This window comes from Vulpes lagopus, chromosome 2 (assembly GCF_018345385.1).
Source record: "Vulpes lagopus strain Blue_001 chromosome 2, ASM1834538v1, whole genome shotgun sequence".
Taxonomy (NCBI): domain Eukaryota; kingdom Metazoa; phylum Chordata; class Mammalia; order Carnivora; family Canidae; genus Vulpes; species Vulpes lagopus.
The window spans coordinates 128872553-128894682 of NC_054825.1; the positions used below are offsets into that span (position 1 = coordinate 128872553).

The following is a 22130-nucleotide window of genomic DNA, read 5'->3' on the forward strand; positions in this document are numbered from 1 at the left end:
TGACAAGAAAGAATATAGAATGCAGCCCATTCAAAATTCATAATTGCCAAAATACGGACCAGAACCTTGTGTTTTGTCAGAAAGGAAATAGTGCATGTTTTCTGATGCAGACAGAAAACATGCACTATCCCTCTGGTATCTACCTGGGCCCCCAGGAACCCCCTCATTTCTTGCTCAGGAGCTACCTGGCTGGCTGCCTAGTAGTGGGGAGGGCCTGCTTTCCACAGCAGCCCAGCTGTGCAGGCTATGCAGACAGCAGAGGGGTGCCTGCAGGTTCTCATCTTGTAGCATTCCTGTCCATCATGGTCCAGAATCTTTCTTTGTCAAAGGCCTGTACTCAACTTATGGTCCTTGGATACAAAGTTTTAAATGTCTGAAGTCCTCAGGCACACGGGGTTCTGAAAGACCTGCCTTTGAAGGTCTCCTGTGATGAGTTCAAAGTGGCATTGTGAGCTACATTTCCAAGTCTAACTTGTATTCCTTGCAAGTTGTACTTCAGTGGATAAGAACAATTTAAGCCAATCATTCACAAACATTACAGTTGCTTTAAGAACCAAAAGGAGAAAGAAATGAAGTTGCCCGGCTGCCATGTGTTTTGGTTCTGTTCCAGGTCCTACGGAGGTCCCTTTGAGTGCTGGTTTTTGTTCATTCACTTTGGAGTATGGGCTGATATTGCGGCTGAGCAGTTAGTGATGTCAGAAACTGAATCCTCTGAGGCCCTGCTGTGGCTCTTGGCATTCAGCTACAGCCCACGTGACGGGAGTCTGCAGAGAGCCAAGATCATGGTGGGTGGCAGGGCCCACTGCATGTGGTGCTCCAGGTCCATTTCCAAATCCGCAAGCATGCTAAAGGAAGGGGCTCTATAGTGGGTTTGGCTTCCACTAACCCCCAGGCACCTAAACACTGAATGTTCACTGTGTTCATTGTGGAAGCATGTCAGTGTCCACCCAGATGAGTGAGTGCATATGTCCTGGGTTTGTGGTTGGAGACATCTTCTTGCCTCACAGAGTTCACTGGAGATAGAACACTGCCACTCTGCTTTCCTGGGAAGCATGAAGGAAATGAGGCATAGCCCTCTGTTCCCTACGTTGTTTTATCTGTTATTGCTCAGTTGCCACCTATGCCCTCATTTACAGATGCTCCTGGCCCAAGGGCCACACTCTCTAGCACTTGCTATGCAGTGTCTGACTGAGGAACACTTCTGAGGAACACTGTCCTCTCTCTGATCAACAGCCTGGCCCTGTCTGCTTCCGTCTTGACTTACTGCTTTCTTGGATCAGTCAACAGATCCTCACATTACTGGCTTTGTTTAGAACTCTTACTAAAGTAGTCTGATATTAACCCCTTAGTTTCTGAAAAAGGACTTGGGCATTCCCTAAATATAACAGAGTCACTAAGTACTAGACGTGGCAGAGAGTTGTTATTTTATGTGGAATATAATGATTACAGGAAGCAATGCTTTGATTAAAGGCATTGGCTCCTCCCTTGCAAACATTTATCTGCTGGTTTTTAAAATGTTAACTGCCAGCACTTTTTGCTAATTTTAATAATTAGAGGGAACAGGTTTCTTTATGTAGAGAGTAGTGTTCCTATTTGCTTGATGTTTTCTGTTATTTGAAAAAAAGCAGAGACTAGTACAGAATTGTCTGTATATTTTACTTGTTAAAAGGCTTGCATGGCAGAGGAAAGAAAGTTTTGGATCTTAAAAGGTTGAAATTTGGTGATAATTTATTTCAGATCAAAAATAGAACATTTTTAAGAAATTATCAAAATCCACATATGTATTTAAGGGTTGCTGTATGATTAAAAAGAAAGCCTTCCATTTCCCTTTTAAAATATCAATTAAACTAATTAGGGGAAATTCCAATTATGTTTTCATCATCTTATTTTTAATAATAGTTGTAGTTAAAATATATGTAGTACTAATGATTTCCAAAGACCTGTTATATATACTTTATGTTTGATTGTTTATAAGCTAAGTTGGTATATCGATCATAGAAACTAACAGATTGACTTTTGAACTGTAGAGAAATAATTTTCCCCCAAAAATGTAATTTCTGGAAAGTTCTGCATTGGCATCTCTTTCTAATACTTGTTTTTGTTTGTTTTAAATAAAACCCGTACATAGTTGTTACTCTGGGGTTGCTTTGGCATGCTGGATAAAAACAGATAAGCTCACTCAGAGTAGTTTAGCACCAGCATGTTCACTTCCTTCTTATTCTGTCAGAGGTGGGTCTTTGTCTTGTGATAGAAGCCACATCTTTTATCCCAAAGCCTCTTTCTTCCTCCTTGGTACCCAACTGGAGGCACTGGTGTGTGTAACGTCCTGAGGAGCAAGTAGGCCCAGTTTTCCTAGCTTAACTATTAATATGTACCTCTTCACTTTCCTGAGTTTGAGCTTTAATGCCTTTGATGGTCTGTTGGGTGACTTGAGAAACCAACTTTGAGCTGCTTTTGAAGTGTGATTATTGGGAGATTTGAATGAGCCTGACATCTGTGCTTTTTTCTCAAAAGGTGTCATTAAATCCAGTTAATTGCTCAGCTCTGATAGCATTCTGTGGCTAGAAGCACTGCCTCTCCTGGCCATCCTTGAGCTTCATTAATGGGGAAGCAAGAGCATCCACCACACAGACCCACCCTTCTCTCTGCAGAGCATGTTCACTGCTAGCCAGTGTGCATCTTCTTTTGCTAACTTTGAATTGGATCATGATAAAAACAAACAATGTCTGTGTTTATATATCCCTAAGAATTAGACCAGGGTTCATACCCTAACTTTGTCATTCCCCCTCTAGGAGTTATCTTACAGAAGTAATTAGAGGCCCATACAAAGATTTATTTATAAGAATATCATTACATGAGCATAATTATAATTGCAAATGCTACAAATGGCCTAAACTTTCAATAGTAAGGAACTGACTAAATAAATGGTGACATATTCTAACCATGAACTAGCATTCTGCCATGAAAAATCATGTTCTCAAAGACTGCGTGTCACAGATACATGAAATTGCTTGCAGCGCATTGTGAAAACTGTAAGAAAATATAGTGCATAGTGAGTGCTGTGTTCACAGGGCATGGGAAAAAGACGAGAAGGATATGAACCTGGTTTCCTCCATCTCCCCTGGAGAAAATGGAGCAGGACCAGCCTGAGGTCAAGTTACATCAGAACTTTTATTTGGGTGGTGGATTAACATACTTTTTTGTTCAAACTTTCTACAGTGAGCATATGTAAATTTTCATAATGCAGGATAAAATGTACAACTAAGAAAAGAAAGCTTATGTCTTTTACCTAAAAACAAATTAAAAAGCATTTAAGTTTTTGGCATGTCAGGTGGAAGTTTATGGACACAGAAGGAATTTGAAGGAAAAGATGGTCTGGGTAAAGATCAGTCTTAGGGAGTACTGAACAAGGGTAGAAAGTCAAGAAGATTTTCTTCAGACAAGAAGAAAATGGATATGAAGACTGGCTTCTTAAGCTCTGAGATTTTTGCACACCATTTCAATGGCAGGAGGGTCTTGGGCTCCCATAGACACCATCAGATGAGGGCAGGCTGGGTCCAGCTGACAGAAGGAGGTGGTGAGAGAGTAGCCCTCTCCTGTTGGAATGCTGCCATGCTCTGTGGAAGAGCCCTGTGGTGCAGTTTCTCACGGTCTTGGACTGTGGTCAGAATAGCTCACACAGCACTCCTAGTGTACTGGAGTTTATGACAGACTTCATTGAATAAGGCCTTAACTTCCAGGAAGGGAAAAAAAAAAAAGACTCACAAAATCCATAAAATTGGTCATGGGAATTCTCAGAATAGGCCTAAGTATTCTTCCAAAAGTGACAGAACATAGCTGTTCGTGAGTACCATATGGCATTTTGGATCTATGGCTTTCAGTTTTTTCTTTGTTTTCCAAGTCACAACTTGATATACCATTCTTAATAGCAAGCAGAAGTCTCAGCATGAAATAAGTATTTTTTATGCAAAAACAACCCACAGACCTATAACAATCACCATTATTATGTGGATTCCACAGACTTGTGACCTCTGCTTGGGCTTTAAACATGTATGAACAGACTGTCCCAGTGTCTAAAACAAAACAAATGTGGTGTGTGTTGTGTGTGTGTTTCCTCCCCTCAAAGATAGCAAAAGGCAAAAGGCAAACCTCATTCTTATCAGAACATTGGCTCAGTGGAGATCCAGTTGCATGCGGCTTTAATTGATTTGTGGCTGTGATAGTAAGCGAGTCTTCAAGGAGCTTTTTGTTCTTTTTCCCACAATATAAAAATCTGGCTACATTCTGCTGAGGATTTTTCTCCGTTTCCTTTCTTATTTTAAAAAAAAAAAAAAGTCCATTTTTGGCATGGTGCCTTGCTGCTTAGTGAACAAGATGAGAGAAAGTCAAATTTCTATTACACCCATTTGGGTTTGTGTAAAGCAGTGTGTAAGCTCAGACATGAGTTGCCTCTGTCTGCCTTCCCTTGGGCGCCAGTCCTCTTTTCTTTCTGGGGGCTTGCTTCAAAGTCCCACATAAATCCTAGAACAGTGCATGCCCTCACTCTTCCCTAATCTCTCACCCTGAAATTCTATTTCCCAGGTGGAGTTAAAAGCAGCACTCATCCACCTTAAGAAGCTGTTCAGAAGTCCAACTCTCTCAGCCAAGGATCTACAGGCAGTAGCTGCAGAGAGCCCAGACAGAGACCCCAGACCAGCTTTGTGTCAACAGCTGAGCAGGCGCCTCCTCCTGAACTTCCTGCTCTGGGCTCCTGGAGGCCATGCCATTGCCTGGGAAGTCATCACCCTTGTAAGTGTTTCCTTTTCTAGCATGCTAATTCTCATTCATATTCCAGGGAAGAGGTGGATTGTCCACCCAAGGGCCTGGCCTTTCACAAGTGTGTATACCAGGCTGCCTATCCAGACATGGATAGGCAGGCAGTGAAGTTGATAGTTGGGATGGACCCCAGAGCCAGCCCCTTGCAACATCTCCATGACTCAGAAGAGAAAATGGAGGCTCAGAGAAAGGACGTGACTTCTTCCAGGTCATGGCTTGCTGCCAGGGTCCATAGCAAAAGCTAGGTCTTCTATCTCCCCTGTACTTATTCTTCCAGTTACATTGCATGACTCTCTTCCTCCTCATGAAGGCTTCAGTGAGATGTGTTCACTGCAGCAATCCGAAGAGTTTTGTTTGTTAATTAAAAAAAAAAAAAAAATGTTTTCTTATTACAAAGAATTCCTTCCTGAAGTCCAGCTGGCATGAGGGATAAAAAATGGTCCAAGTCAGAAGTGAGTATCATGCATGGCACTGGATGGTGACTTCCTGAATAATGTCACCAAAGGCATAGGCAACAACAACAATAAATAGATAAATTGAACTTCCTCAAAATTAAAACCTCTTGTTCATCAAAAGATACTAGCAAGACAGTGAAAGATAAATTCATGGCATGGGAAGAAAATATTTGGAAATCATGTATCCAATAAGGGTTTAATATACACAATATATTAGGAACTTACAACTCAGCAACAGCAAAAATCCAATTCAAAAGTGGGCAACAGACTGGAATTGACATTTCTCCAAGGAAGACATACAAATGGCCATTAAGCACATGAAAAAATGCTCAGCATTATTAGCCATTAGGGAAGTGCAAATCAAAACCCACAATGAAGTCATACTCCACTCCCACTAGAATGGCTATTATAAATAAAACAAAATGGAAAAGAAAAAGTGTTGGTAAGGAATAGAGAAAGGGGAAATCTCAAAAAAAAAAAAAAAAGAAAAAAAAAACTGGAACTTTCATATATATCTGGTTGGGAATATTAAAATTGTGCAGCCACTGTGGACGAGTCTGGTGGTTCCTGGAAAAGTTAACCAGAATTACCATATGATCTGGCAATTCTACTTCTGTGTAAAAGAATTTATAGAATTAAACACTTAGCCACTCCTGTTCATAAGAGCATAGCACAACAATAGCCAAAAGGTGCAAACAACCCAACTGTCTATCTGCAGATAAATGGATAAATAAAATGTCTGTACATACAGTGGGATATTTTTAAGCCTTAAAAATGAAGTTATAATACATGTTACCACATGGATGAACTTTGAGGACATTATACTAATGAAAATAAACCAGACACAAAAGGACACATACTGTATGATTCACTTATATGAGGTACCTAGAATAGCATATTTATAGAGACAAAAAGTAGAATAGAGGTTACCAAGAGCTGGTCAGGGGAGATGGATGGAGTGCTTGTTTGAGATAATGAAAAAGTTCTTTGAAATGGATAGTAGTAATGGTTAGTGATGGTTGTACAGTATTGTGAATTTACTTCATGCTAGTGAATTGTCCACTTAAAAATGGTTAAAAGCAAATTTAAAAAGCATCCACATACTGGCTCTTGGAGTTTTTATTTGCTTTTGTTTTTATTTTTTATTAACATGTGCATACAGAAAAATGTACAGCTTGATTAATGTTCATAAACCAAAAATTACCAAGCAGCCAGCAACCAATTCAAGAAAGGAATGTTCCCAGCACCCAGAAAACCCCACCCCCTCTTGCTCCCTTCCCTGTGCAGGTTCTGTTTGAATGTGAATATGAGAAGAGTCCCAGTAATAAGTGGAACTGTCAAGAACCCCAGAAGCCAGCAGTCAGGAAGTTCTCCACAGTCCTAGTAGAACAGTCAGCATGGAGGAGGGAGGCCACAGCAGCCAGTCTGTCTGCCCTGCCTCTCATGTTCAGATAGGCTTCTCAAGAGCCTTGGCATTTCCAAGAGAAAAAGAGGACTCCCCTGTCACACATGCTGGGTTTCATCTCTTCAGGGTCTATCCCAGCACAAAATCTATTGTATAATTTTATACAATGCATACCTCACTTAATTTCAAGTCTGTTTAGGGTGGATGAACTCCATAGATGAGAGCTAAAAAAAAATGTCCATGTGTCCATAGACCTCAGTAACAACTAACGTTTTATCTCTGGCCAGGTGCAAGTTTTTTATTTTTTTAATAATTTTTTTTAAAGATTTTATTTATTCATGAGAGACACACAGAGAGAGGGACAGAGACACAGGCAGAGGGAGAAGCAGGCTCCATGCAGGGAGCCCGATGTGGGACTCGATCCCGGACCTCCAGGATCACACCCTGGGCTGAAGGCGGTGCTAAACCGCTGAGCCACCCAGGCTGCCTCCAGGTGCAAGTTACAATAATCACTTTTCAGCCACTACCTCAGCCAACTGATCAAGGTCAGCATGAACAGTGATAAGTCATGTTGACTATAGGTACCCTTAATATAATAATGTGATGAAAATGGCACTTGACTTCTGTGGTCTCCCTACCCAAAACCTACAGCACCAGTTTAATATTGAGAAAAGCAATTGACAAGCCCCAATTGAGGGGCATTAAACAAAATACCTAGCCAGTACTCCTCAAACCTGTCCAGGCCACAAAAAAAGGAAAGTATGAGGAACTGTTATAGCCAAGAGGAGCATAAGGAGTCATGAAAATTAAATATGCTGTATCTTGGATGTGATCCTGGAACAAAAAGAGGACATCAGGGAAAAATTGGGGAGATCAGAATAAAGTTTGGCCTTTAGTTAATAAAAATGTATCCATATCGGTTTATTAATTGTGACAAATGTACTATAATAATGTAAGATGTTAACAATGGGAAAACTAGATGTGGAAGATACGGGGTCTCTGTATTATCTTTTCAGTAAACTATAAATCTTAAAACTGCTCTAAAGTTAAAAGTTATTTCAAAAAGTCAGCAGCAGGCATTTTTGAATCATGAAAGTGTTGGAGGCGTTTTTGTCACCTGAGACAAATGAGATACCATGAGGCAAATGAAAATGGGAATAACTTTCCAAATATTTATGACGGATAGCAAATGCAATTGAAAGAGAAGTTCATAGCCCACCTCAAGAAACAGGAAATCCCAAGTAAATAACCTAAACTTCATACCTAAATATATCTAAAGGAACTACAAAGAGAACAGGCAAAGCCCAAAGTTAGTAGAAGTAAGAGGATACTAACGATAGGAGCAGAAATAAAAGAGGAACCAAATACTCACACACACAGGGAAAGATCAGTGAAACTAAAACCTGGTTCTTTAAAAAGGTAAAATTTAAAAACCTTCAGCCAGACTCACCAAGGTAAAAAAGAGAAGGCTGAAATAATTAAAATCAGAAATGAAAGAAGTTATAGCTGACACTGCAGAAATACAAAGGATCATAAGATATTACTACAAATAGTTACACACCAACAAATTGAAAAACCTAGAAGAAATGGATAAATTCCTAGAAACAAGCAACCATGCAAGACTGAATCACAAAGAAATAGAAAATATGAGTAGACTTATTACAAGTAATGAAATTGAATCAGTAAATTTAAAACTCCAAAAAAGACAAAATTCCAGGACCAGACAACCTTACAGGTGAATTCTACCAAATATTTAAGGGATTAATGGGGTGCTGGGTGGCTCCATCGGTTAAGCAACTGACTCTTGACTTCAGCTCAAGTCATAATGTCAGGGTCATAAGATCAAGCCGCGAGTTGGGTATGCTGGGCATGCTTAATATTCTCACTCTCCTTCTGCCTCTTCCCCGCTTACTCTCTGTAAATAAGTAAATAGATAGATAAGAGTTAATGTGCTGTGCTTCTCAAATTACTCCAAAAAATTGAAGAGGAAGGAATGCTTTCAAGTGTATTCATGAGGCCACTATTACCCTTATACCAAAACCAGATAAGGACACCACACACACACACACACACACACACACACACACAAAGAAAAAAAAAAAAAAAACTACAGGCCCAAATCCCTGATGAACATAAATACTGAAGTCCTCAACAAAATATTAGCAAACCAAATTCAACAATACAGAGCATAAAAATCTATGATCATCTCAACAGATGCAGAAAAAGCATCATCTGACAAAATTAAACATCCATTTATGATAAAAACTCTCAACAGGGTGGGTACAGAAGGAATGTACCTCATCATAATAGGGGCCATATATGACAAACCCACAGCTAACTTATACTCAGTGGTGAAAAAAGGATGGAAGCTTTTTCTTTAAGATCAACAAGACAAGGATGCTCCTCTCACCACTTTTATTCAACATATTACTGGATGTTCTACCCATAGCAATCAGGCAAGAAAAAGAAAAGGCATCCAGATTGGTAAGGAAGAAACAAGACTATCACTATTTGCAGATGACATGGTTCTATATTTAGAAAACTACCTAAAGACTCCACCAAAAAAACTACTAGAGCTAATAAATGAATTTAGTAAAGTCACAGTATACAAAATTACCATACAGAAACCAGTTACATTTCTATACACTAATCATGAAGCATCAGGTGAAATTAAGAAAACAGTCCCATTTACAATTGCATTAGAAAGAATAAAATATGTAGGAATAAATTTAACCAAAAGGATGAAAGACTTTGTACTCTGAAAACTATAAGACATTGATGAAAGAAATTGAAGACAACACAAATAAATGGAAAGATATTCCATGCTTATGAATTGGAAGAATTAATATTGTTAAATTTATTGCCCAAAGCAATCTGCAGATTCACTGCAATCCCCATCAAAATACCAGTGGCATTTTTCACAGAACTAGAACAAAGAAACCTAAGTTTTATATGGAACCACAAAAGATCTGAAATAGGCAAAGTAGTCTTGAGAAAGAACAAAGGTGGAGGTAACACATGCCCTGATTTCAAACTGTACTACAGAGCTATAATAATCAAAACAGAATGATTCTGGCACAAAACAGACATTTTGATCAATGGAATAGAGAGTCCAGAAGTAGATCCACACATATATGGTTAATCTACAAGAATGGAGGCAAGAATATACAGTGGGGAAAGACACTCAGTAAATGGTGCTCAGAAAACAGGAACACTCTCTTATACCATATATAAAAGTAAATTCAAAATGGATTATAGACTTGACTATAAGACCTAAAACCGTAAAACTCCTAGAAGAAAAAACATAGGTGGTAAGCTCTTTGACATCAATCTTAGCAATATTTTTTTGAAACCGTATCCTCAGGCAAGGGCAACAAAAGCTAAAATAAAATAAATGGGATTACATCAAACCAAAAAGCTTTTTTTGCACAGTGAGAGAAACCATCAACAAAATGAAAAGGTAACCTACTGAATGGGAGGAGATATATGCAAGTCATACATATGATAAGAGGTTAATATCCAAAATATATAAAGAACTTACACAATTTTTAAAAAATTATTAAAAAATGGGCAGAGGACTTAAAAAAGACATTTTTCCAAAGAAATACAGGTGGCCAAGAGAAAAGATGCTCATCATTACTAACCATCAAAGAACCACAAATCAAAACCACAATAAAGTATCACCTCACATCTGTCAGATGGGCTATTACCAAAAAAGACACAAAGTGTTGACAAGAATGTGGAGAAAAGAGAACCTGTACACTATAGATGGAATGTAAATTGGTGCAGACATACAGAAAACAGTATGAAGTCCCTCAGCAAATTAAAAATAAAACTGTATGATCCAGCGATTCCACTTCTAGTTATTTATCTGAAGAAAATGAAAACACCAATTCAAAGAGATAATATGCAGCCCTATGTTCATTGTAGCATTATTTATTATAGCCAAGATAGGAAACAAACTAAGTGTCCATTAATAGATGAAAAGATAAAAAGGATGTGGTATACAAATGCAATATTACTTAGCCATTAAAAATGAAATATTGCCATTTGCAACATGGATAGACCTTACCTTGAAATAAGAAAGAGAAGGATTTTTTTTTAAAGATAGTATTTATTTATTAACGAGAAGCACAGAGAGAGAGAGGCAGAGACACAGGCAGAGGGAGAAGCAGGCTCATGCAGGGAGCCCGATGTGGGACTTGATCCCGGGCATCCAGGATCATGCCCCGGGCTGAAGGTGGCGCTAAGCCACTGAGCCACCCAGGCTACCCAAGAGAAGGATTTTTAAAAATAATAATAGAGACACCTGGGTGGCTCAGCAGTTGAGCATCTGCCTTCGGCTCAGGTCGTGATCCCAGGGATCTGACACTGCATTGGGCTCCCTACGGGGAGCCTGCTTGTGTCTCTGCCTGTGTCTCTGCCTCTGTGTCTCTCTCATGAATAAATAAATAAAATCTTTAAAAAATAATAAAGAAAGAGAAATATAAATGCCACATGATTTCACTTGTATGTGGAATCTAAAAAATAGAACAAGGACACCTGGCTAGCTCAGTTGGCAGACCGTGCAACTCTTGATCTTGGGGTCATGAGTTCAAGCCCTGCATAGAGCATACTTAAAGTACATAGGTAGATAAAATTAAAATGTCCTTAACTGTTTAAGGAAAAATAAAAATTAAAACTTAAATGAAAAAGTAAAATAAAATAGAAACAGACTCATAGATATGGAGAACAAACTGATAGTTACCAGTGTGGTGGTTGTAGTGGGGGAGGGGGAGGAGACAAAATGGGTGAAGGGAATTAAGAGGTACAAACTTCCATTTATAAAATAAGTAAGTCATGAATTTTGGTCCAAGGTGGCAATATAGGAAGACACTGAACTTGCCAATTTCCACAGACACACTGAATCTATACTTACCTTTAGAGCAATTTCTCCTGAAGAACTGAGGGCTGACTGAACAGCTTCTGCACAAGAGACCACTGGGGAAACAGTCCCTATTCAGAATGGATCACCCTAAGTCTCTCCGAGAGAGAAGGTGCTGAGAGTAAAGAGCCTAGAGTATGTCACCAGTTCAGGTTTGCTGCCTTTCCTGGGCAGTCCATTCCCACAAAACCATCCAGTTCTAGCTGTACATTAATGCTTCCCACCTACACCTGAGGCTGAAGGAAGTGTGAAACCCCCAGTTTCATTTTCATAAAATATCATAAGTCAGCTCAGCTGAAAAAAATTTATTGAAGGGGAAACCCCATGTTGCTCTTCAGACACTGGCTTTTAGCAGGTACTAGCTGTCTGGGCACTTTGGAGCACATCTGTCATGACTGAGACAGCCTCCTGGACAAAATGTCCTTATGGGCATTTTGAAACTATTTTTAGTAACATACCAGACTTCCCAACTGGAAGGCTTCCTGCAGTGGCCTCATGACAGGCTGAAGGCAGCCTGGCTAATATAGCTACAAATAGGACAGATGGAAGGACTCCTCTGCCCATTGCCAGTCTCCCATGGATTTGTTCTCGTCCCCTCTATCTCATCATTTCCTCTCTCTGGGAGTGCCCTGGAAGGAGCCCTGGGCCGGATCTGCTTAGCCTGGGAGTGGGTGGTGGCCAAATGGTAGAAGTGTTGGCTTTGGTGGGATGGCCTTTTTCTTCCAGCAGCCCTCCAGGACCCAACCAGGACCAGCTGTGATGTGAACTCAGGCCCAAGCAGAGCAGCTCTTGGGCAGGCGCCCTGGCCCTGTCCTTACGCAGCATCAGCTCTGGCACGCTGTGCACACTCTGGGCTGCAGACAGCAGTGGCTGCGTGTCTGAGCCCTACCTAAATATGGTCCCACACCCCAGCATCTGCTTAGGACATGCCCTACAAACTGCTTCTCTGGCCTCTGTGCAGGCCCCTGTAATCAGCTCTGCCCACCGTGGGCTTCTGTGAATTCTCACTGACCTTGTTCCTCTGAACCCCTGCCCCTTCATGCCCAGTGATCTGCTCCTGGCTGTTAGGTTTCTTACCCTGCTCACTTCCTCTTTGACTAGGAGGAGACAAGCGGCTCAGGTGGTGGTGAGATTTCTCCTGCCCAGAGTTCATGTTTCTCTCTCCTTCTCCTGCTGGCTTTATTTCTGGACCACAACAATTCCCAGGTAAAAATGAGCTAGCATCTGAAATAGAGTTCAGTTCTATAGTTGTTGAACTCAAATGAATTTAGCCTCTCTACAGATGCACCTCAGTCAACAATGCAGGTTGCCTCCCTCAGCCTCAGGGAGGCCGGCATGTGTGACTAGAGACGGTGAGTGGAACAGTGTGAGGCTGAGCTGGTTTGTCAAGATGACGGTGTCAGAGCAGGCGACCTCCACAGTCAGCTGAATGGCTACACCGCCGGCATGCCAACAGCCCAGGAGGGACCCTAGGATCGTTGGCACTCTCTGCACATTTAGGGTCTAGGAAGTAGATGAACTCTTTTAAGGTGTCCCAGGGAGGCTTAGGCAGTTTCATCCACAGAGACAGACTGTATCTGACAGAGATCATCCATAGCATCTGGAATTCTGAGTAAACACCATACAGTGGTAATGTGGACACCAAGGGCTACAGCGAACCCTACCCAGGCTGGTAGCCTGCTCCCAACACCCTGGCAGAGCCCCTCTCAGCCCGGGTTGAAGAGAGCTAATGCTGTCGAGGTGTGCCCCATGGCATCCCTTGCTGCCAGAGCATCTGCCTCAACTGCCCGTCAGAGGTGGTGGCCCCCGGATCAAAGGGCTTCCAGGGCAGTGGGATAGTCCAGGTGCACCAGAAGACCCAGTGTGGACATGGAGAGGAAGCTGACCTTTGGCTGCGATGGCTGATTCAATATTTGACCGAGGATCCCTATAAAGTGCCACACACAGAATGAGTATGTCGATTACTCTCAAAATCAGGGCTTCTCAATGTTCTTGTGTCACAGTGAATTCTTCACACAATTCAGTTGTAAGGTTCTCACCCTTCCCTTTTTGCTGAGCTGAAATTCTTAGGAAAATACTTAGAAGCCCCAACAACTAAGAATGCCTTGAGGCTGTATTTAGTAGAATTTACAATTCCTTTGTTTCCTGCTTCCCTTGAGAATTAGATGTTAAAACCTTAGATGTCTATTAAAAAACAAGTGGAGTGGGTTGCTAGCCCAAGAATGCCATTTATAAAGCTGTTTGTGTGAAAATGGGTGGCATTTTCCTTCCAGTAGTTTCCAGTTCTCATATCAGTGTGAGCCTTTTGCAGATGGTCAGGCCATAGCACGCTCACTTGCCTTCACTCCCCACAGCACGGCATGTGACTGGCATTCCAGGAAACGTGGTGCTGCTTTGTAGCCTCTCTGGGTTTCTGGCCACCCTGTCCAAAGAGAGTGATAGCTAGGAAATGACTGCTTGCTGGATGGCCAACCTCAGAACAGACTTGCTCTGCTGACCACCTTGCAAACAAGAGCCCTTCAAAGCTAATAGAAATGCAACTGCTTGCAGGGTGTGTACAGTTGGTTCACTGGACCAAGAGATGGATCTGTCTAGTTAGTGTTTTAGTTTTCTTTCTCCTCTGTCCTCATTGCAGGTGGCTCCAACTGATGAGATAACCCATGAGATTATTGGCTTCCTTGACCAGACCTTGTACAGATGGGATCATCTCTGTGAGGAAGCCCCAAGGTCAAGAAAACTGGCCCGAGAGCTCCTGGCAGAGCTGCACGCGTCTAGTACGAGCCCGTTGAACGTGGGCCGTGGTTGCAGGGACCAGGATCCCTGAGGGCTATAGAGACAATGGTGAGCCTGCTTCTTCGTGGAACAAGTCGTGAGAATGAGCCATAGACATCTTGGCAAGATCTGCTCGTACATATTTTATGAAGTGAGAAGACAGATTTTTTTAGCCCAAGCCCAGTCCAGTTTATTATTCATGACTGGATTGTGCCTTGAGCATTCCCTCCCCACTCTGCCTAGCTGTCAGAGAATCACTAAAGGAAAGGCTTAGATAGGAGAACAGATTTTTATTTGTTTTCCCTTACATGAAACCAAGACACACAACTATTATTTGAGTAGTTCAAAGTCTTTGGACCAAGAAATGGATCATGAACTACTGATCATTTAAAAAAGTAACTTAGTCCTTTTCCACAGGTCTCTTTTTTCATAAGTCACGGTATTGTTACTGGTGGTCCTTTTGATCCATAGAGATTTGAGATAAAACCATACTGTTTTGGTTCCCTAAGAAATTCTTCAGCAAGGAGTTTCTTGGGCACTTGAGAGAGGAAGCAGAGCCCACTCAAGATTGCTGGCAAAGTGGTAATGACCGGGGACCACTGCTCAGCGTTGGGCACATGAACAGCCCTGCTGTGGAGAACAACACTGCCTGGCAATGAGATAAAGTCAGTTCCCGTGATAACTCTATTTGCTAAACACTGCCACCAGAGGAGTTCATGTGACTTCAAAGATGGCTGACAGGGGACAGTATAGAATACGTTCTGGAAGCATTAGAAGAGATTATGTATCAGTTGTCTGGTTAACCAAAGTGGGAATTAGAATTTTTATTTTTAAGGTTTTACTTATTTGAGAAAGAGAGCATGGGGGGTGGGGCCAACGGACCAGGAGTAGTAAGTAGACTTCTGCCTCCAGATGCAGGGCTCAGTCCCAGGACCCTGAGATCATGACCTAACACAGATGTTTTAACCAACTGAACCACCCAGGTGGCCTCAGAATTAGAATTTTCTTTTTTTTTTTCTTTTTTAATTTTTATTTATTTATGATAGTCACAGAGAGAGAGAGAGAGGCAGAGACATAGGCAGAGGGAGAAGCAGGCTCCATGCACTGGGAGCCTGACGTGGGATTCGATCCCGGGTCTCCAGGATCACGCCCTGGGCCAAAGGCAGGCACCAAACCGCCGCGCCACCCAGGGATCCCAGAATTAGAATTTTCTAATGAATCGGTAACCCCAATATTTACTTCATATCAATTGAAAAAAATTTCCCCCTTTCATGTTCATTCTTAATATGCATTGATGATGTGCTCTTCTGTGTGCAGTCTGGTGGTTGAGTCAGTCAGGATTTTTTTTTTTAAGATTTTATTTATTTATTCATGAGAGACACAGGGAGAGAGGCAGAGACACAGTCAGAGGGAGAAGCAGGCTCCAAGCAAGGAGCCTGATGTGGGACTCGATCCCAGGTCTCTAGGATCATGCCCCGGGCCAAAGGCGGTGCTAAACCGCTTAGCCACCCAGGCTGCCCAAGTCAGTCAGGATTTTATGTCCACTTTGGTTTATGTGTGAGTAATCTGTGAATTTCCCTTAGTTTGGGCTCCTGTTTGAGGTCTGAGTAACATTTTGTTGAATCACAAGTTGTGGTTTTAGGGACATTACTGTTTTGGTATATGGCTCTACCTAAGATCTGAAAAATTCAGGAACTTTTGACCTTGAGCCTACCTTGTGAGGAATGGTACAGTTTGAGCAATGTTCTGGTAAAGTGCCGTCAACGTAACTCCCACCATTATTACTTTAATGTAAAAAGTCTTCTCAAAATGTGTAGTCGTTGAAAAATTAGTTGTAGGCTTTGCTTGGAGTCAAGGACGTCTCTTTTGTGCTGTTGGCCATGGAAGCTTTGACCAACCTCTGTGGTCGTAACACTGAGAGTGCACACCCACCAGGAATCAAATTCCTGTTGTGGGTGTGCTTCCACTGGAAACCCATTCATGCTGTTTTCCACAGCAAACAATATCAGCAAGACTGTTATCTACCTCAGACTGTTGATGCTGCATTTCTGAAAGGTCCCTTCCTGTCCTGACCTTACCTCAGCCTGTTTGTAGTATCTCCAATTCCTGTACAAAGCATCTCAGTTCTGCAGGCCTTGGAGTCAGACCTGTTTGAGTCGGCACCTGAGCAGACAATCTGATCTGGCAAAGCTTTCATCTTCATCCCCGTGAACTCCAGTGTCTGGAGTGACCCCTCCCTGATGGTGAAGACTTTCATCAAGTGGATGACAGGTGCTGGTCAGTTTGCTGATTTTACGTTCTCCCCTTGCCTTTTCCCATCTTGATAAGGTCACTAGCAAGGGGAGAGGTGCTCCATAGGGGGACCTAGGGAAGCAAGAATGTTCCCCAAACTGGAGAGGTAGCTGCAGAGCCTCCCTGACAGGCCCAGGGCTCCAATTGTGGGCACATGGCGACCACCTAGAAGGAGTGACCACATCATTCCGTCACTTCTCAGAGTGGGAGCACACAGTGGAAGGGCGGGGAGCGACGGTGTACCCTATGCTCTCTCTACCCCTGAGCAAGCCTGTACCCAGCTGCCGCCAGAGCAAAACCCGTTCAGGGCAGAGACACTCAGGGGCGGGCTGGAAAGTAGTTCGAAAACCCCACCTCCTCATCCAGTTGCCTTGGATTTGGAGGAAAGTCTGGTCACGTGGGTTCTTTCCAGTTTTTTAAGTGCACAGGGGTAGGGCCATAACTAGAACTGTGAGCTGGTGGAGAACTAAGAGCATCGAGGCAGAAGGCGCCCATCAAGCAGCAGGGTGGAGACCTGGAGACTATACGTGGGGTTTACTAGACTGGGTTTCTTTCCACCGTAGAGTCCGTGGCAGGCAGGTCCTTCCGCTTCCACCGGCATAATGTCCAGTGGCGAGGAAGATGCCTGATGGTCTCACATACAGAAAACCTGAAAAGGTGGCTCATTAAGCCCCTGCACAATGTCATAGCTTGGGGCCAGCTTCGGTACAGGTCTGGCTTTTCTCCACGTAAAAGAAAGCTGCCAAGCCCAGACTTTCCTGATAGCCTCCAAGAAGGAGAAGACAGCAGGGTCTCCTGTTGCTCCCTGACCCTGACACACCCACCACCGTGGAATAGGGCCTGCCACTGCCCTGGCGCCAAGACCATGGCAGCTTGCTCAGGACCCTAACGAGTTTTGAGCTTCGGGGTCTTCCACTTCCTGGCCCCTCCCAGGAGAGGCCCCAGCACCGCGCTCCTGTGATCGTCTGTTTTTGTAAAATTTGTAAATAGAATCTAATTGCAACTGGCAGGGGTGTCTCTGTGCACTCTTGCTGTCCCCTTCTCTTTGGCCAGTGCAGGGCTGACCTTGGGCACCCCTGGGATCCAGCAGAGGGGAATCGGGGTTTCAGCATCCCTTCAGCCTCTAGTGAAGTTACTATGAAGGGAGAGATTCAAAGAACACAGGCCCAGGGGCCCTGGCGCAGCAGACGTCATGTGGCCTGTGCCACCTGAGACATGCAGGAGCACAGGATGGGCTGTGAGAGGCTGTGGGGATACTTCTAAGACCTCTAGCTTAGGTCTGGGATGAACCTGACAAGAGGTTTTCAGAGGTCTGACCACAGCTCTAGAATGATCTGTTACCAATAGCAAGCTAAGAAGCTGAGAGAAATGTCTTAATAATGAAGTTTTTGATAAAGTGTGCTGGAGAAACTGAAATATGTGAATCACTGTCCCCGTGAGGTGATCAAAGCAGACAGTGCTGCTGAAAACTGGGGAGAAAAGGCATTACTGACCACCTGTTCATGCAGAGGCTGTCACCTGCAGTTTGTGATGTATGGAATCGGTTCTTTTTAAAATTTGTCATTTATTGGGATGCCTGGGTGACTCAGTGGTTGGGCATCTGCCTTTGGCCCAGGGCATGATCCCAGGGTTCTGGGATCGAGTTCTGCATTGGGCTCCCCAGAGGGAGCCTGCTTCTCCCTCTGCCTATGTGTCTGCCTCTCTGTGTCTCTGATGAATAAAATCTTTTTTTTTTTAAGTCATTTTTTAAATTATAAATAGGTACATTATTCCTAATTTTGTATTCATTAAATACCAAAACCTTTCTCAGAAAAAGCTTCCCTTCACTACCCAATTATGGAAGCTTATAGCCACACAGTCTATATCGATCTGCCCTTGGAAAAGACCAATGATGGTATATCCTGTGGGCCTGGGAGTCTTGCTGTCAGATACCTAAAAACAGGTCCTACTACCGGGGAAGAAGGGCTAGGCCTGTGGGGGGTGGTCCGCAGGGGCTGCTGGAACCAAAGCACATGACTCATACCCATCTTTTTTTAGCTAGACTGAAATCCTCCTGCTGAGTGTGAAGGGAACGTCCTTTATGTTCTTCTTCCCCGTCTGTGGAGCAGGGCTCGTCCACAGGGCACAGCCCACATGAGCCACACTTTCATAGGCTCCCCTGGGGTTCATGGAATGGAAGGACCTGGCTCCATTCGGTGGCACCTCTAGGCCCGGTTCACAGCCCGCCTGTGCCTCCTGGATGGCCACTGTGTTTTCGGACCCCATGCACCGCGGGCCTCCAGCCAGCGGGTGGGGGGGGGGGGGGCAGGTGGCTCAGCCATGTGTCTGAAGCAGCCTCTTCTCGGGTGGGATGGAGGTGCCGGGACAGAAATGGGAATGAGTTTAGAGGACAGGAGAAAGCTGCATCTTCTGTTGAGTCACAAGCAGGGCCTGGAAAGGGGGGGAGCCACGGAAGGTGCAACCACTGGGGGGCTGGGAACACGAGGGCAAGCACCGGTGGGCCTGTCCTTACTTACGGGGGGGCGATGTGAGGCGTGTGCTTCCAAGGAGGCAGAGACAACGGACTATATGCGCTGCTGTCCCTTTGCCTCTCACCCTGTCACGCCGCTGCCATGGCCACCCAAGATGCTGGGCATGGGCTCCGCCAGACCCCGGTGTTCACGTGGACCCGCAGACTCTCAAGCACAGTCCCTCAACATCTCCTCACCCACTGTTTTACCCCAGAAGAACCAACAGTAAGGCAAAGTAGGTATGTGTTGAAGTCATCTTGGTGTGCTGGCACCGAGGGAGGGGTGCACAGGGGCCCCGTCTGGGTTGCGGGCCCCTCCTTGTGGGTCCAGCAGGCAGTTCTTGGTTCCCTCCCAGGCCTGGGAAGCCCCTCCTTCCTCCCGTCAGGCCCTCCTCCCTGACAGTTTCTCCTGGCTGGCAAAACACTCCAGGGCTACCGTCACCTGGAGAGCTGGTCCCTGCTTGATCCCTGACATGTATTCTGGGGGTGCCCCCAGGCTCCACCCTCGGACCTCTGCCCTGTACCCATTCCTGCGCTGTGCTTCCAGGGCCATCTGTGTCCCACTACCCTGGAAGCATCTCCAACCAGAGGTCAGAGGACCATCTCCAACAACCTGTGCAAAACTGACTGTGCCAACTCGACCCCATCCCCCAAACCCACAATCTCACCACATCAGCTGATGGTGACTCCATCTTCCCAGCGAGTCAGACTCAATTCTGCAGTCATTTTTCTCTCACCCCCACGTCCAATGCATTAGAATATTCAGACCATTTCTTGCCTTCTACTAGGACACCCTCCCACTGCCCCTCCCCCCCACTGCAAGCAGTATGGGTGCTCCATCTCCACTGTTGTCATGGCACAGCATGATCCAAGGCACTCCAAATGCTCCTGCTTAACCTCAAAACCCAACATTCTTTTTTATTTTTTTTTAGATATTTTATTTCAACTCAATTTGCCAACATATAGAACATGCTCATCCCATCAAGTGCCCTCCTCAGTGCCCATCACCCAGTCCCCCCACCACCTCCTCTTCCACTACCCCTTGTTCATTTCCTAGAGTTAGGAGTCTCTCATGGTTTGTCTCCCTGATTTTTTTTTGTCTTCCTGATTTTTCCCATTCGGTTCCCCTTCTTTCCCTTATAGTCCCTTTCCCTATTTCTTTCCTTTCCTTTCCTTTCCTTTCCTTTTTCCTTTCCTTTTTCCTTTCCTTTCCTTTCTTTCCTTTCTTTCTTTCTTTTTTTATTTATGATAGTCACGCAGAGAGAGAGAGGCAGAGACATAGGCAGAGGGAGAAGCAGGCTTCATGCACCGGGAGCCTGACGTGGGATTCGATCCCAGGTCTCCAGGATCGCGCCCTAGGCCAAAGGCAGGCGCTAAACCACTGCGCCACCCAGGGATCCCTATTTCTTATATTCCCCATATGAGTGAGACCATATGATGATTGTGCTCCTCCAATTGACTTACTTCACTCAGCGTAATACCCTCCAGTTCCATCCACATCGAAGCAAATGGTGGGTCTTCGTCCTGATGGCTGCGGAATGTCCCGCTGTATATATAGACCACATCTTCTTTATCCATTCCTCTGTTGATGGACACTGAGGCTTCTTCCACAGTTTGGCTATTGTGGACATTGCTGCTATGAACATTGGGGTGTAGGTGTCCTGGCGTATCACTGCATCTGTATCTTTGGGTAAATACCCAGTAGTGCAATTGCTGGGTTGTAGGATAGCTCTATTTTTAACTTCTTGAGGACCCTCCACACTAAACCCAACACTCTTAAAATGGCTTTCAAGGCTTGACACAATCTGGACCCCCTTTTACTCTCTGACTTCATCTCCTAATTTTCTCTGCAATTCTTTAACCCACCCACCACCACCAGGCCCACCAGATGAACCCCCAGCAGTGACTCCAACCCCAGGGCCTTTGAATGGGCTGTCCTGGGCTCCCAGACGTGCAGGCCAGTTCTCCTGCCTGCTCACAGGTCACTGCCTCCATGAGGCCTCCCTGACATTGACAGTGGCACCCCACTCTCCACCCCTCCCCCTGTACTACCTCGGCTTTTGTCCACCACATACCACTCCTTCTAGACACCAGGTAGTCTACTTAACATAGTCTGTTTACGCTTCTTTGATGGTCTCCACCACAGGTGCCTGGGAGAGTTGCAGGCATATAAAAGATGCCCAATGAGCATTTGTGGAATTGATTTGTACAGGGATTTAGTACATGGAAATCAAATGGGATCGCCACTTCTTCAGTGAAAAGAAGTATTACAAAACAAAATGTCCAGCCTTCTTTATCAAATTGTCAGCATCTTGAGGTCTAGGCTGGGCTTTTCTCCAGAGAAGGCTCTAGCAATTCTGTTTGGAAAGAGAGCAAGGAAGAGAGGAAGGCTGCTGCTGCCCTGGAAAGAGAGCCTATTACTCAGATACATAAAAAGTTTTTAACAGGACTTCCCTGATGTAGAAGAAATGTTTTCCTATTTCACGTAGCATTCCCTGCTCTCACACACCCACGTTCCTACCTGAGTCTGGGAGTCCAAGCCCCAGGCCCTGCTTCAGAGAAGGCATCTCCATCCCATGTGGGGAGGCCGGGGAGGAAGGGGGGGGGTCTTCCCTGCGCAAGGAGCTGGGGTGGGCCTGAGGCTCCACTCTCATCACCAGGAACCTCCACGGACTCTACATTTTAGGCCCTTCAGCCAAATTGGAGAACTTTCCATTAAGAAAACCCAGAAACTACAGAAGGAATAAAACTCACCATACAGAAATGTCAAAATAACCCAAAATCTAAATACAAATAACAGTTGGGGAAAAAAGTCTTTGCAACATATGACAACTGATTTCCTAGCTATTAAAAGCTCTTCTACAGATCAGTAGAAGGCCTTCAACGCGGAGAGTTACCAGCCAGCGATACAAACATTGCACACGGTTAATGGAGAAAAACCCAGGACGCTGATAAGAC

General features: G+C 44.1%; 1 protein-coding gene across 6 annotated transcripts in view; it reads left to right on the top strand.

The window, feature by feature from the left end:
- FANCC (FA complementation group C) overlaps positions 1–15402 on the top strand; it is a 272119-nt gene extending 256717 nt beyond the window's left edge. For 5 of the 6 annotated variants that reach the window (XM_041735278.1, XM_041735305.1, XM_041735299.1 and 2 more), the window contains 4 exons: positions 611–785; positions 4582–4788; positions 12701–12805; positions 14235–15402. In XM_041735278.1, the coding sequence (XP_041591212.1) occupies positions 611–785; positions 4582–4788; positions 12701–12805; positions 14235–14423 (676 nt within the window). In that variant the 3' untranslated portion in view covers positions 14424–15402. The remainder of the gene's footprint in view (positions 1–610; positions 786–4581; positions 4789–12700; positions 12806–14234) is intronic. The other variant, XM_041735303.1, reaches the window with a different exon arrangement.
- Positions 15403–22130: the final 6728 nt, after the last annotated feature.